At 35.1% G+C, this 17,173-nt stretch overlaps 1 protein-coding gene across 3 annotated transcripts in view; it reads right to left on the minus strand.

The window, feature by feature from the left end:
* Positions 1–2,098: 2,098 nt before the first annotated feature.
* LOC134657212 (uncharacterized) overlaps positions 2,099–17,173 on the minus strand; it is a 49,153-nt gene continuing 34,078 nt past the window's right edge. Inside the window, exons 3-13 of one of the 3 annotated variants that reach the window (XM_063512775.1) lie at positions 14,749–14,896; positions 13,752–13,975; positions 13,133–13,279; positions 11,861–11,970; positions 10,971–11,085; positions 10,459–10,573; positions 5,408–5,542; positions 3,723–3,901; positions 3,207–3,345; positions 2,724–2,829; positions 2,099–2,331 (exon numbers count right to left, since the gene is read on the minus strand). In XM_063512775.1, the coding sequence (XP_063368845.1) occupies positions 2,133–2,331; positions 2,724–2,829; positions 3,207–3,345; positions 3,723–3,901; positions 5,408–5,542; positions 10,459–10,573; positions 10,971–11,085; positions 11,861–11,970; positions 13,133–13,279; positions 13,752–13,975; positions 14,749–14,896 (1,617 nt within the window). In that variant the 3' untranslated portion in view covers positions 2,099–2,132. Of the gene's footprint in view, positions 2,332–2,723; positions 2,830–3,206; positions 3,346–3,722; positions 3,902–5,407; positions 5,543–10,458; positions 10,574–10,970; positions 11,086–11,860; positions 11,974–13,132; positions 13,280–13,751; positions 13,976–14,748; positions 14,897–17,173 lie in introns of all 3 variants that reach the window. The other 2 variants (XM_063512774.1, XM_063512776.1) reach the window with 2 other exon arrangements.

Genomic DNA, 17,173 nt, shown 5'->3' on the forward strand with positions numbered 1-17,173 from the left:
ATAAGTTTTCATCCAAGATGAATATTTACATAGCTTAAGGCACACGATACATATTGGCTTCAAGCCTACAACTAATATAGTCAAGGCCATAAATATATAGATATACATTTTCAGCTTAATAAATCCTTAGATTAAGCTGAATAAATGTATAAATATTTATGACGTTTACTATAGGTACACTGAGAGCTAGTGGTACGAAAATAAATAAATATGAAGGTTAAGGTTGTCTGGAAGAGATCACTCTTTAGCGATAAGATCGCCTTAATTAATATGTATGTATTGGTTCAATTGTATGATCATTTAAATACTTAATTTTTATAATAAGAATGTTTACAAATGTAATATTTAAAACTTTCGCGTTTTAAACACATAAGCGGTTAGCGGCTAACCGCGACCATGACGAATGTGAATAAATAAATTTCGCGTTAGACCCGTCTATAAATACAAAATACAAAAAAATACAAATACAAATGCAAATAAAAATACAAATACCAATATAAATGTGAGTTAATATGTGTTTACATATGTTCAGTGAGTGAGTTTTGTACATAGGTAAGATTTTACTGACCCTTATTTTATCTATAATTCATTTATTCCAATTGTGTAACGAAAAATAGTCGTATGTTTATTTATTATGTTACACAAAGGAAAAATCAATCGTAGGCGAATAAGTCCTTACCTACGTCATTTAAAACCTAATCCACCATTTTATGTTATTTATTCAATTAAATTACATAATTGTGCACGAGAAATGGAAGGATACAGGCATATTTTCTGTGAAAAAAAAATGTTTATTTACCACTAGCTCTAAATAGGCTATTTACAAGATTATCCAAAAATACACGTTCATGTTAAATTAAATTGTTCCATATATTATATTTTCAAGTCCCACAGTCCTTGAAACATAATTGCTAGACGATCACAAAACTACATCGGCAGCAATAGGTACATTATTGACCTCACCTTAGTGAAAATTTATATTTAGTAATTCTAACATTTGAAACTACTAATTAATTTATATTTTATATAATATATATTTTTGTTCTTTTAACATTCGTATAATATTATATAAAACTATACTTTTCGTGAATTATAATCTGATTACGTACTGTGATTACCAGTGTATCCAGGGGCTTTCTAAATAAATTCTATATATTTTCATCAGTTTAATTGAAAAATGATATAAACTTATATACCCCGTGATTGTATATTACAAAGTATCCCTGTTATCAACTTTTAAGCGGAGATAAATTGAATTTTCTTTCAATCATTTTAATGGACTTACAAAAAGTTGATGTACTTCGTCGTATCAATAATTTAGTTATTTATCAAGGCCAATATCTAGTTCTCAGTAAATAATGATATATCACATCTATATACATTATTATACATGTTTAGACTAAATAGTTTTCTACATGCATTAAATATGTTACATTATAAGTCCAAACTATTGATATTACATCAACTAGATATATTTAATTCATAAATTATTGTGACGTTATGACTAACTTATGAAAAAATCTACGTATAATATTATGTATGTACGAGTTATTTAAATAAATTGTTTTTGTATAAACACTCGATGTAATTCTTTGTATTTAGCATAAAATGCATTGGAAATCTATCCATAAATTTTGACAATTTAATTTTACTGTGGACGGCAAATAATCGATTCAGAATTCAAAAGTATTTAATCACAAATTAGCCATAACGTCAATTTGATCAATCGCTTTGGTCATCAACATTTGGCACGTTGACCTAAAGCATAGATTGTACATAATCCATTTCACGTAGATTTTGCTGGACCACTTCCAAGATCCTACTATCTATGAGGGCCTAGTATATTTCTTCAAAGAAAGTCTCTATAGTTATTTCAAACTAATCATCAAGCCCTACGATTTTTACGTTTTAGACGCACTATCTGCAGTTTAGATGCCGATGGAGTGATGAAGCCCTATACAACTCGGAATAACCAACAGACACGGGTGCAGAATAGAGCAGGGTGGCGTTGTCTTACGTCAGAAGCGAAAATGCCTTTTCGGTCACTGAGCCAGTAAGTCTCTGCATAGATATAGATAGACACAGTCTCACCATCTAAAGGGCTCTCAGACTCGTTTCCTATAGAGTCCGAGTCACGACTTCCTCCTACCCTTGCCTTCTTCGAAGATCTCAGTGAACTCTGTGAGAAGTGTGTCGACCACGTTGTTCTGCTGGATGCAGTCTATCGCGATGTTGTGGGCTTGCTCGGCGGGGGCCCAGAGTAACGTGGGGCCGAAGACGATTGCGAGGTTCGCTGTGTGCATGCGGTTACGCTCGCTGTAGTTTGTTACTCTGAAAAAAAAAACAAGAATTCTTAGACCAGCCACCAACAAGTCAATTGATATGTCTGAAGACAAAGACTAACTTGCAAGAAATTTTATTAATAGTGGAGTGAAAACGATTGAGGTATTTTTCAATTTGAATTCAAAAATGAAACAGAAACTACACAATGATATGGAAGAATTTTTGTGAACTTATAAGAATGAAACGTAGGATCACTAGGACCTTAAGTGTTATTCAAGAAGTTAACAAGCAAAAAGTAGCTGCACTCACTAAACATACACAGCTACTTTCAAAAAAATTAAACCAACTGATGTTTTAGAAGACAAACCTAATAAAAGGCATGTTACAAGAATAAACATACTTAGTAATGACAATAATACACGAATCAAAGTGATAGTTACCTTAATAGATGTTCCAGAAGGTATTTCAGTGTGTCACGGTTGCACGGCGGTAGTGAGTTCACTATATCACGGAACTCTTTGATTTTCGCTTCTCTTGGTTTTATTGCTGTAACAAATTAATCATTATTATTTGAATTAATCTTAGCTGTCGATTATTTTTATGCAAGAATTCTTGCTTGTAAAAGCTGCTCATACCCGGTTTAAAACGTTTGCAGCGGCAATTAAAAATTCAGCTACAGTGTAAATTCTCAGGAAAATCAATACCAACAACATATTCATTTTCATTATTTTAGCATTTTCGAACAACAATTTAGGTCACGCTCTATGAATGGCTATGTTTCTAACAGATATGGATACCAAAGAAAGACAAACAGCGATTACAGGTGAGACGCCTTTTCAATGCGACCCTTATAAGCTAGATTTTAAAAGGTGGTTGTCATAAATCAGTTTGTCTTTGTAGACAAGCTTAAAGATTACACTTACAGCAAGCTGCAAGCACCCTGTCGAACATGTTGCAGGGTATAAGCGGCTCCTTCAACTCCCTGAAGAAGAGCTTTAATGATCCGGTAAGCACGTGGATGTCTGCGTTATCCTCGATCGATGACAGCTTGTTTTGATCGATCTGGAATAGTAAAACAAATATTTTTTAAGTCTTGGATAATAAAGTCATCATCATTATCAATTATATTATCATCGTCATCTGCAACATCATAATCATTAAACCTATCCCTATGAGGGAATCTTCAATGGTGTTTATCGTTTGTGGACTGTGCTAAGAGAAAGCATTAGGATTTTATAGTCTTTTCTGTATTATTTTAGTTAAATTTTACTTAAATTTTGGACGTTTATCAATATTTTAATAATGTGATCCAGTGTAACATTGAATTCACAATAGTTGGTCACGAATGACACCAATAAAAACTGCAATCGGCGTGCAGTCGGGTTGCAGTCCATCTGTATCGGCCCTTACTGTTGTGGCGTTGTTGCCGATAAACTTACATCCAGCCGTATCTTCTGCACCTGACTCAGGTTCCCACTGGCCCTGTAAAGCCCGTCCGTGCACATGTTCTCCTCGTTGCTCTCAATCTCCTTGATGCAGGCCACCACGAACGGCGGGACGCGCGGATTCGCGTCCGCCGGCACCACCTCGGAGAGATTGCGGCCGAAGACAGGTTCATCTGGGAAAATTAACGTAATAAATTAATCGCCTGTTGTTTGCCTCTACACTAGTCTACATTTAATCAAATGTTCTTTTCTTTTTTTTCTTTTTACTGAGGTGTGCCAATAAAGAGTATTCTATCTATCTATTATCTATCTCTGTGTTTTTTATGGAATTTCATCGATGTTTACGCATTATTTACATGTTTTATATCCCAGATACTAAACAACCATTTCGATTGCGCGATCTACTGCCGAATCTGTCTGATTTTGTATTAAATTCTTTGATTGGGAAAATGAAACAGTATTTTTTTATTCCACTTTGTAACCTATTATCTTATACACACTTGAAAGAACTAAATTGCTAAGCATTTGAGACTTAATCAAGATTTCTATTTTGGATTTTTTAAATACTAACTACACCCAGAACATCGAAAAATTATTTAAAAAAATTCACTAAGAGTAAATATTGGTTAGTTGATAGATAAATAAAATGTTAATACGATGACAGCACTAAACTAAAACAATATTGGAAAGATTAACTTAAAGGAAACGGTCTTAGCTATGTAACAGATAAGGTAAAATGAGGGTCAAGAAAACCGAAAACAATAAAATATAATAAAATATATACAATTTACAATATTTACAAGTAGAATAGCAACCAGATAGAGAAAACTTTTTCGGAAATATATACAAAAAGTTAATTCGTTAATGTAGTTAGTTTTATATAAAACTAAACTAATAATAATTGTATTAATAAAAATCAACCACTCACCGTACGTAACACAAGGGATTATTGATCCTTACTAAATTAAGGTTTGGATAATAAAATAAAACACTCGCACCAATAAATTCTCTTCTTTACATTCCAACTTATAATAAAAAACAACAAATGTTATAAAAATACACCCAAAACTAGTTAAAAGTTTAAACATAAAGCTCTTTACTAAACTGTGTTTTATACATTCCTCAACAACAACAAAAATACATAAATTATATACCTACGTAATGAAGAAGTAAGTGAAGGATATGAATAAAAAATAAATTATATTAAATCTTATGTTGAGTAAAGAGAATCACTAAATAGAAATAAAGACTACTATCCTATTGATAGAATTTTATTTAAAAAAATAAGTTTATCAAGTTCCTTAACTTCTTCATGTTGTCAATCATTTCTAAAATTAAATTTATATACCTTCTACAACACCAACTACATGTAGCATCCAAATAAACAAAACTTAAGAAACTTAAAATTCGTCAAAATATAAAACACCTTATATTTTCTGTTGACTTTAAGTACCTTTTTTAAGTTTTTTTATTAGGATGTCTACAAATACTAAATGCATTGCATCTACCACAAAACCACCAGCAAAATGTACACTAGTAATCTAAACCTACCATTTTGATTCTCAGTGGATAAGTTTCGAACACATTCAAAAAACTATCAACCGAGATACAAAAGCGTAAAGTGCATGATAAAAAAATGTGCAAGCTCCTCACACCAATTTAATAATTCTGATTCCAACCTTTGTAGATCCCTTTTTTGACAAGTTGCTCCATGGACGGGCGTTTGAGAAAGAACTTCTTAAGTCTGCTTCTGACGTGGCTCTTGTTCGGTGGCTCTGTGCAATCGCTGAGATCTTCGTTACTGCTGCCGCCGGCTGAAAACAAACAATCAAGGACGTGTAAAAGAAAAAATAGAAAGCATAGACACAAATGGCGGGAAAATAGACGATTCTGTTCACATAGAGTTAGAATATAATGCATGAACAGATGTTAAAGCAAAACGTCAAGAAGTTAGACTTAAGCTGATGAGTGAAGATGCGGAAAATAGGTAGGTATATAAGACAGGTCCCAGCGTAAGTTAAAATTGAATAATCACCTGCCTATTAAGTTTAAGATATTGAAGACACTTATATTTCTGAAGTAGGAAAGTAGCTTAACTAACAAAGTGTGAGTGGGGTATAAAAGTGGTATATCTTTCAAAATAGATTTACATTTTACAATGTAAGATAGTAAAAAAGTAAAGAAACAGTGTACATTGAAAATATCAACCATAACCAATACTGTACTCATGAAAAGAAAGGCTCGTAAAAAATGTATACGGTGCTCTTCTAATAGATTTCGACAAAGTCATAGACAAGACAATCGATTTTACACTTGGTACTTTTGGTAGACCCATTTCGACACGGATGTTTGATTGGTTTTCGAAACCTCTATGATTCCAATGAATTGTCAAAATAATTAAATAATCATAACTAATTTAGACAAGAATATAACATTAAATAAATTGTTGATTGTCCTAAAGATACTCGTAATAATGACCTAGACATAAATTCAGCATAGTTAACAAGTCAACTGAAGAAACCACCACCACAGAAGAAGTGAAACGAAAAATGTTAGAACGAGATACGACACAGCGTTTGAAGATGTTTCTGACGAACAATATAAATTAGAAACAGACAAAAATGCAGAAAAGAGCAAGGACGTACACAGTATCCAGAAATATTTGTAATAATCTATTTACCTTATTTAAAATCCTGAAAACACTATACAACAATGTTTATACATTTTGCAACCAGCCGAATAATTGCTGGAGAGGCTTAGAAAAGGCAATTTTAAAATCACTGGCGATGAAGATTCTTTTGGCTAAAGATATGTTAACTTGGTTAGTGAATTGACGATTGACCTAAAATATACTGAATTTGTAAAACGTAAGAGACTGTCTTTGAAGATATCGTTATTATTGATAAAGTTCTGATAGATGATAACGGTATCTCAAACTTAAACGTCAGGTTAAGGGGTTTTTGGAGTTTGAAAAGTGTTATACTGACATGCCACTAATTTAGTAAGGATAAGACAAAGATAGGTATTTCAATTGCATTTTTGATTTGACAGTAAACGCCTGTCGCCTGTTAATAACGCTATTAATGATTGTAGGTACGTTATCGTAACTAAATAATGATAAGTTTAATACCAACGTAAGCTATGTAAATTAACTTAAAAGAACAGAAAACATTCAAGCTGGTAATTAATAATTACCACGACGAGGTACCGATGTACCTACCGATTTTATTGTATTGGTCAGAATAATTATATAAATAGAAAACAAGAATAATTGACATAGATTAAATCACACGATATTTAAATAATAAAAGAACACATACGCGATTTTCTTTTGCTGTCACGTCTTTTGTTGTCTTTGTTCTTCTTTTCTATTTTATCATGCTTTTCATGTTTCTCGCTCAAGTTGTGAGACGATCCAAAGAAATCCTTGAGTTTCGATAGGTTCCCGTGTTTTTCCTCTGGATTTTTCTTTTCTGTGGGGCTCTTCTGCTTTCTTTCTATTGGACTTCTCTGGTTCTTTTGCGTTGGACTTTTTTGGTTCTTTTCCTTTGGACTATTCTGGCTCTTCTCTATTGGGGTGTATTGGTGTTTCTCCGTTAGACTCTTTTGGCTATTTTCCGTTAAATTTGTTTGGTCCTTAATTGTTAGATTCTTATGGTTCTTGTCCGCATGGCTCTTTTTATTTGTACTCATGACAACATTTGAGCCTCCATTATCACTATAGGCTACCGCTAATATTACTTCGCATTCCATCGCAATATGGTAGTTTCATTAAAAAAATAGAACAACTGATTCATCTACCCAGGCCTTGTGATAATGATTAAGATTAAAATTTTGTCAACCAGATAACACAAAAAGGTGTTTTCGTTTTAAAGCACTACAATTTAACTCTACACAAACTAAACGCAATTGTTTCATAAAATCGAGTCCAGTGGCATTCTAAGTAATATCTAAATCTTAAATTGAGTATCAGCATCTATGTATAGTTCACTTCAATAAAATAATTTTAATGTTACTGATTCGCGTCGAATTCACTTCACTATACTACAATGTGCGCTGAATGAAACGGGAGTGTTTTGATCAACACAATAGAAGCTAGATAGATTTTGAAATTAATTGTTCTATTGTCAATACAGCACTGATATACAGGTTTAGCACAGGATCTTTTTAGTTATCGGAAAGATAACGGATTGATAATGAGTGTGATAAAGGTAATTGATTCGTAATATGTACATGAACTGATAAGAATAACGATATTGATTCGACAATATCACGTTTTGTATTTCATAAGGAAGTTAATACAGAAGTTGAAGTTTTTACTGTTAATCATGGAAAAATTCTACATACAAAACTTATTTGTCTACCAATTTAACTAGAAAGACTAGATTCATATCGAAACTTCACAAAATAAAGTACATACATTAAAAACTATAAGTACAGGTCCAAATTACGAGCCTTAAATGAATCCTACGAAATTACAGATCCAGAAAATATTTGTCTAAAGGAACCAAAACAAATATAAAGTATAAAAAAAAAACGAAACAGGCATTAATATCTTACAAGAATCAGTCCGCAGAAGCCCATCGGTAGGAATACAGCTGCACATTTTCACACCACATCGAATTTAAAAAGGAAATGGCTTCAACACTATAGTTGTTTTCAATCCAGGAAAACACAAATATTTGTAGGCATTTGGCCACAATGACGTCAATTCACAAAACAACAACAATGAAATTACAACCGGTGACAAGGTTTATAAACTCAGTAAGAATTAACACCCAACTGAAGCTACTAACTCGATAGATGCAAACGCAATGACCACTGTTAGCAAACTAGTTTAATAACAATAAACGTTGTTACGAATTCTTCATACAATTTAAAAGGAGCAAACAATTAAATAGCAATTAAACACTCAGATAATTCACCGTTCAAAGAACCATCTACACTGTCCATTAGTTATTATAGGTAAATTGAATTATAAAAATCGCAAACCGCTATTCTACTGACAGGAATTAGACAATTAATACAACTGAACTAGAGAATGACTAAAGATGTCAATTAAACCGAACCTACTCACTCAATGAGGAAAAGTTGACTCAGTCGACCACAACCATATGAACCGTTACCAATCGGAATATATGTACTAAGTACCAATTGAACAACAAAGCTGATGTGCTAATATCGTTTTTCCGGTTCAGGCAGATTGGTAGAGGAAAATATTGCATTTATCTTAGGTTTACACGATAATTCAGGAAAATACAGACTAGTACAAATTTACAGCAAATATTATAGGCAGAGGACCTAATTATTTAATTTTGTACTTAACTGTAGTTTTTTCTGTAACTCACTAAACGTACCTATAACTTGTCATCTCATTATGAATTGGCAAAATAAATTCATGCGTAAGTATATGTTTAGGTTTTGTATTTATTAATTAAAGATTATGTTTACAATTTTACGTCGAGGATTTAATTGTCACTTATAATAATGATGTAATGACTCTGCAATCCTAATCATACGAGCAAAGGCCAGATCTTGACGTCATTTCAGTATATCGGTTTCTATCATGAGGATGTATTTTTAATCTTGGTCTGTGATCTTGGTGGATATTTTTAGAGGATGTACAAAGACCAAAGCTATTATTGTCAATTTCGTCAATGTAGATAACATGAACATACTACAAAACGAAGAAACGACTTTCCCAAAGAATGTGCTTTGTTTCTATTAAATAACCTTCGTTTTTTAAAATCCTATATTGTTAATTTTATCGACATTGTTAAAACAGTTTTCATGAACAGATTTACGAATAGGTAGGTCTGGGTATACATACCGCAATCCACTTTTCGTATAATATAATACCTAATTGTACAAATGGTATGGATACCTAAACAAATTTAGCCGGAACAAAATAACCTACAATCAACTTATAATGCCTTAATGTTTCCATGCCCATTTTGTCAATGATAATACGGTTTTGTAATACGAATAATAATAAAAAACATTAATAATGAAAATGGTAACACCACTGCTTTTACACGTCTGTAGTTTCGATCAATGTTTGAATGGCTTAAGCATCCAAGCTGGACATTGGGTTCACAGACCGAGTGTCCTCTTGGACACTTAAAAAATTTCATTGATTTTGTTACTGCAATAAAAAGTTATCGTCGAATAGAAAAACCTCATGTCAAACCACAAGTATGGTATCGTTCCAAAGGGGTCCATATTGGGTCGCATAATAATTGACTGTCCTAATGTAATGTTACGCATAATTGTTATTGTGATGAAACTATAGGTATTAACATTTCTGAAAAATTATAAAAGAAACCTAACCTAACCTATTGTTCTACACAACCTTTGCAAAATATTTTCGAAAATACTTTCTGTTTCAGCTGGATTATGCGAAAAGATTTATGCGTAACATTACATTAGGACAATCAATTATTATGCGACGAGACAGGGATCGGAACCGGTATTTTGCAAAAACTTCGAGATAACCATATTTTTCGAATTATTTTGTACTCGAAAAATAGGACTCAGTTGCGTGTTTAGATACCTAACGACTTCGTTTTATTAATAGATTGCCCAATTAGAAATAAAATAATTAGCAAAGAACGAAAAAATACTGTTTTCGTTCCCATACATAAAATACCGGTATCCAATGGGTATCCAACGAGATACGACCCCGTTCCAAAGTTCAGGGGGCCAGTTCAAAGTTAGGTTTATAGAATACCTTTCTGTTTGCTCCTGTTGGAGTGCCTGGACGCCGGCGGCGTACGGCCCAGGCTCTCGAGGTCCGTGTTGCTGCTTTGGTTCATGATTGACAGGTTGTCATCGGTGGGTGGGCCCTGGGGAAAAGAGGTGCTGTCAGTTTTCTGATGATGTCTAAACGCATCTTAAATTCTACTGTGCTTTTTTTAAGCCTATTTGAGTGATCCCTGGTTCTCCATAGCTCCCGATTTTATCGTTGTTGTGATTGTGATAAAGGTGCTAATTTTGAAGAATCCCAACGGCTCATACGTTCGGTAGTCATTTACCCCTCGCGTCCCACTACCGTCATGTCGAGCGATTAAAAAAATAAAATAAAAATTACGGACGTATCAGGTGGCTGACAAATATAATTCCTAGGAGTTAAGGGGTTAATTATAAGTTCCAATTACACTATACCTATCGTTCTTGTTTAATAACCTAACATAAAAAAAAACTCCCATAGGCAGCAAGAAAGGCTCTCACGGAAGTACTTACAAGTTTATATATGACATTTTGTATCTCCCTGAGCCACCGTTTGGCGCCTTCTTCGCTGTCGTCTTGAAGCAAAAAGCGGTCGTGGCTGACTGTCAACTCGATTGATTTTGTGTATCTGAAATGTGAGGATTATAAACACGTATTCTTGAGACCAAAATGATTTTGATTTACACTTTTAAAACCCTCCCGGTTTATTCCGAGCAACTTCTAAGATGTACGCAATAGCAGTTAATACAAATATTGCAAAAAAAAATCGTATAACGACAGCGTTCACCAGAACCCAAAGGAAGTAAGTCATTTCAAGAAGTTCAGCCGTGCTGCAATTTGATCACAGACGACATTATTTAAATGGGTTGCACCCCATAAATCCGTTTTTGAGAGACCGATATTTCGGGTAAAGTTACACTTGCAATTTTCTCGGAGTAGGTAACTCTGTTTTTCATAAATTTCATAATAGTTGATAAATGAAGTTTGGAATCGTATTCAGTGTGGACATACTAAGCTATGTAAAGCTGTCAATATGACTACATAAAATGAAAATGAAAATGAAAGTTTATTGGTAACAATGGTTACAAGTCTGTTTAGTTACGTCTATTTTTCACCTACATACACAAACATGGTAAGTTAGGATTTTTTACAGACAAATTCACAATTTGAAGATTCATTACGTATACATTTATATAATTATATTACATTCATTTTACTATATACATATTTAAGATTCATTATTGTTCATGTGTGTTTCATTTAAATTAATAATTTATCATTATATTATAAGCTAACTGGCATGTCAAAAAATTCATTATAGTCATAAAACATATTAGTAAGGAGCCAGTTGTTTAATCTAGATAACTTACCTACTTAACTTACTTACTTAGTAAATAACTTACCTTCTGGTCTGTGACTGTACGCATTGTATGACGTGTGCGTTCTTGAGGGGGAGGATAAGTTCCGGACGCGGCGCGGTGGGACTCGGCGGCGTGCCCGGAGGCTTCAACACCTTCTGTGGATACAAGTTTGTAAGCATCACATCCAAAATTATCATCAACTTCATCATCCTAAATTAATGTTATACCATAGAGAAAAAAATACATAGATTGCTCACTCCATGCATCAGTTTTAGTACCAAAAAGACCATTACTAGATGCTAATAGCGGAACTATAAATACTGCTACTTGACAATAGATGTAGCACCGATCGGAAAGTCTTATGCTATTGAGATAAGACTTTCCGGTCGGTGCTACATCTATTGTCAAGTAGCAGTACTGATAGTTCCGCTACTCGATGCTAGATGTAGACACTGAAATTAATAGTCTAACTGATGTATGGAGTGAGCACTCTTGTCTTACTATATTTCTCCATGGTTATACTAAGCAGAAACGCCTGGTAATGAAAATTACAAGCTTACGAATGAGGTTTATTTCGTTTTCCCTTTATTTCTAACATTGTATCTTCATCATCCTTATTATCTTAGTGCTTTTCCAATTGCATCGTAAGGGTCTGGGGTCAATTTTTTTGGCTAATCGCAAGAACTAGAGAGTCTGATGGTTTTTAAGGAAGCGGGCCATCTGATCTTCCTAACCAAGAGGATAAGTACCTATATAGCTTATTGGAATCCGTCAGATTTCCTCGTGTGATGTTTTTCTTGACCGGAGAGCAACTGCCAAATATCGAATGATGGTACGAACCGTCATCTCAACCTTCTGGGTTGAAAACCGCATACCTTACCGGTGGGCCATACTTCCAGCGCCTATATGATACGGAAAATAAACGGTAACCTAGTGATCATCTTACCGAAGCCTGATACGTCCTGAGATCCTTATAGCTGAGCAGCGCCGATAGGGTGAGCACCATGTAGCAGTCCACCTAGTTCTTCTTACTCTTATAAAGGCACTCACCGAAGCCTAATATATATATATATATATACAGCTATCCATGCCGTAATCGGCAACGGTGACCCTAGCTAATTACGAGCGTGAGCTCTGATATGGCTAGCAAAGCCGAATTTACTTTTAAAAACTCTATCGCAGGTCGCAGTTAAGTTGACCAGAACTATTATATGTGTAATTATAGGAGGGTTTCGGCCGGGATTTACGTATCTGACGTTTCGTGTCAAGGTCAATGAGACGAGTAATATGAGATCCCTATAAAGAGGCACTCACCGAAGCCTGATACGTCCTGAGATCCTTGTAGCTGAGCAGCGCAGATGGCGTGAGCACCATGTAACAGTCCACCCAGTTCTTCTTACTCTTTTTGCCGCCCTCGAAGTATTTCGTGCGCTTAACCGGTCCTTCGTGGATCACAGTGAACTGGGGAACAAAGCAGGCTTGTAAATAAATTGAAATACACGACGAAATTATATTTTCTGAGAACTATTTGCTATTCAAATGCTGCATCCACTTAAAAGTTATTCAACTGGCTTTAACATCCTGATGACTGGTGTATTGGTGGTGGTGCATAGGCCTCCGTATTGAGGGTTTGTAATTTGAGAATAGACTGGTAAATTTTGACACCCTCACGCAAACCAGCAATGTCATCACTCTCACTGGATTTCTATTAGAAAAATCACATAATAGAACATCTAATGTACATGAACTAAGACGCTAAGACTTGCAGTTGCATGTTATGTTACTTATTTGTAAGAAATCTAAAATGTTTCTTTTACTTTCACTAGGCCCTCCTCTGACTAATTGAGGATGAGGGCAGACGCATTTTAAGGCTAATATACAGTAAGCGCATTTTTGGTGGAAAATATTACAAAATTTTTGAGAATATTCTTACCCCCTCATTAATCATCATGGTCTCCGGCAGCACGGTCCTCGGCGCCGGCACCGGGGACCGCAGCCCCCTCTTCGAAGGCACCAGGCTCTTGGACTTCCTGGGCCTTCCGTAGCCGGAGCCCCCCCTGACCTCCACGTCCAGGCTGTCTCCCGAGGAGGCTGAGGAGGCGGGGAGCGGCAGGTGGACTGGGCGACGAGCGGCTAGGAGATTCTCGGAGGAACCGCCTGGAAATTACAAAAAAAATAAAACCGACTTCAAAAAGGATGAAATAAAATATTATTGAAGTCTATGCGTTACCAACTGATATGTTTGAAGTCGGTGCCAAGCCAAGTAGTAACAATAGCAGTCAAAAATGGGATTTATAGCCACAAAGCTGATTATTTTATGGCACCGACTTCAAACATATCAGTTGGTAACGCATAGACTTCAATAATATTTTATTTCATCCTTTTTGAAGTCGGTTTTATTTTTTTGTAAAAAGTAAAAAATAAAAAAATTTCCATTTTTAGTTTCCTATTTTCTTACCCTTAAGGTTGGATTTTTTTCCAAATTTATATGGGACCAACTTCGAGGTATACCCTTTCCAATAAAAAAATAATTATCAAAATCGAACTACTCTGTAAAAAGTTATGCGTGGTCATACATAAAAATATATATATATACGCGTCGACTTGAGAACCTCCTCCGTTTTTTTCGTCGGTTAAAAATAGGGTCAGATCCCTTTTATTCATAAATCTTGCCACACCTCTAGTAGGTAACCGGATTAACCGGAACTCGATCTATTTTCAACTCCTTTTGCTTGTAATATTAGTTGTAAATTGTTGTTAAATTTTTGTGAGTCGCGACACACGAGACATCTAGTATCAAGTAGCGGTACTGACAAATTCCGCTACTTGACGCTAGATGTCGACTACGAAAATAATAGGCGTTTCGGTACCAAAACTGAGTATGGAGTGAGCACTCCATACTTACTATATTTATCTATGGTAGTACTTACTCATCTTTTTATGTATCCTCTGGAACGGCGGGCTGCCGGCGACGCCGTAGCGGTCGTCCATCCTCCGCGGCTCGAAGTTCCAATCCTGCAGGCGCTCATACTGACGCACTGACGACTTCACTGTCACTGGCTTGGATTCGGTGCACTCCTGAAATGGTCAAAAATGAACGTTGAAAATTATGCTCGATATAGATATAGATAGTACTTTATAGTTTGTCAAAGGACTTCATTTCAAACATAGACAGAGAAATTCAGACTATATTTGTCTTACACTAGTACTAGAACCCAAAAGAAAAGGGATGAATATAGTTTTCTTGGGTCTTACTGACTGACAAATTGGTTTGACCAACTATAGTGTAGTTGCCAAGCGGGCCCCACAGGCTCCCATGAGCCGTGGCAAAATGCCGGGACAACGCGAGGAAGATGATGATATGATAGTACCTATTTTTGAGAAGTTTTATATAAAAAATCCAAAAACTTTTTTCTCGACTCTATTTTTGGTTCCCTGGTGACGATTTTCGATGCCTATGAAAATTTCCCTTCAATTCTCTGATAGAGTCTGTTTGGAAAGAGAAGAGTCGTGGAATGTATTGGGCCCCATACATTCCACGACTCTTCTCTTTCCGCACAGACTCTAGCATGCCAACGTAATATAGAGTTTGTGCGGAAAGAGAACAGTCGTGAAGTGTATGGGGCCTAAGTAATACATTCCACGACTCTTCTCTTTCCGAACAGACTCTAACCGAACGCTACGAAATTTTTTGTCACGCATCAGGATTGGTAGAGACAATGATATATGTAATTAAAAAGCGGCCAAGTGCGAGTCGGACTCGCCCATGAAGGTTTCCGTATTTAGGCGATTTATGACGTATAAAAATAAACTACTTACTAGATCTCGTTCAAACCAATTTTCGGTGGAAGTTTACATGGTAATGTACATCATATATTTTTTTTAGGTTTATCATTCTCTTATTTTAGAAGTTACAGGGGGGGGGGGGACACACATTTTACCACTTTGGAAGTGTCTCTCGCGCAAACTATTGAGTTTAGAAAAAAATGATATTAGAAACCTCAATATCATTTTTGAATACCCCACACGTATGGGTTTGATGAAAAAAAAAATTTTGAGTTTCAGTTCGAAGTATGGGGAACCCCCAAAATTTATTGTTTTTTTTTTCTATTTTTGTGTGAAAATCTTAATGCGGTTCACAGAATACATCTACTTACCAAGTTTCAACAGTATAGTTCTTATAGTTTCGGAGAAAAGTGGCTGTGACATACGGACGGACAGACAGACGGACAGACGGACAGACGGACAGACAGACAGACAGACAGACATGACGAATCTATAAGGGTTCCGTTTTTTGCCATTTGGCTACAGAACCCTAAAAATGATCCTATGATACAAAATCAATGCACCTGCAAAAATGTGTGTGACCTTGTAATCAATTTAATTACGAGTTTATAATCGTTTTTTAATTTGTTAGTTAATAATGCTGTCCCTATTTATATTTTGAAGCAATTAAGGAACGACCGATTTTTTTTCTTATTTTTGCTTGGTAACGAAAAAGGTAAAAAGGTATGTAACATGGGGAAGAGTCTAAAAGTACCATAAGGTATTCTCTGTCACTCTAATTACGCTTTCATTGGAGTAAAAGAGAAAGATCCCCGGAATTTGCGAATTTCGGTTTTCGCGGTTGCCCCTCTGTGAGGAAAGAGAAGAGTCGTGGAATGTATGGGGCCCAATACAGTCTATGTAATATAGTACAATTTAGTCTATGTCTAAAAAGTAAAATTGCAAGTGGCTATTTTAAAATGTGATTGTTTTATAACACTTTTCCATATGGGTACTTATTTATATTTGGGTCGTTCTCGCATTTCGTGCAAATCGGTGTTTTCGGAAATTTACCAAAAATGTGGTGGCGTTTTCGAATATCTGTTAATGCAAGGTTGTAACATAGGGCCTAAAGTATATGTATCTCCAATGAACAATTCTAAAAAAGTTAGTATTTTCTTTATATGTACAATTAACACCCAATTTTTTCATTCATCTCTATATGTAACGCGTGAAGATATAACTTTGACCTACATTTTAACCTTAAGATACTACAAATAGAAAATTCGTTGTTTGTGCAATAAATGACTTATTTAGTTATGTTTTAAATCGTATAATATTAGAAGCTAGAAATAAATAATAAAAACTATACAGCCTTATAAGTGTATGGTTCAAGTAATTTCTTCATTACCGACGCGAGAAATAGATTAGCTATATTTTGCTACATAGCGAGGGTATATAGCGCCTACCGCCGATGCAACACATTGTTCGTCAGTCAGTTGGCCGCATGATCTCGTAGCGGATGCCCGTGTGCCACTGTTAGCGAAAATATATACGATCTCTCGGGCCGGGAAGGAGTGTGGTTCTCGA

This window comes from Cydia amplana, chromosome 19 (assembly GCF_948474715.1).
Source record: "Cydia amplana chromosome 19, ilCydAmpl1.1, whole genome shotgun sequence".
In the NCBI taxonomy this organism is placed as follows: Eukaryota; Metazoa; Arthropoda; class Insecta; order Lepidoptera; family Tortricidae; genus Cydia; species Cydia amplana.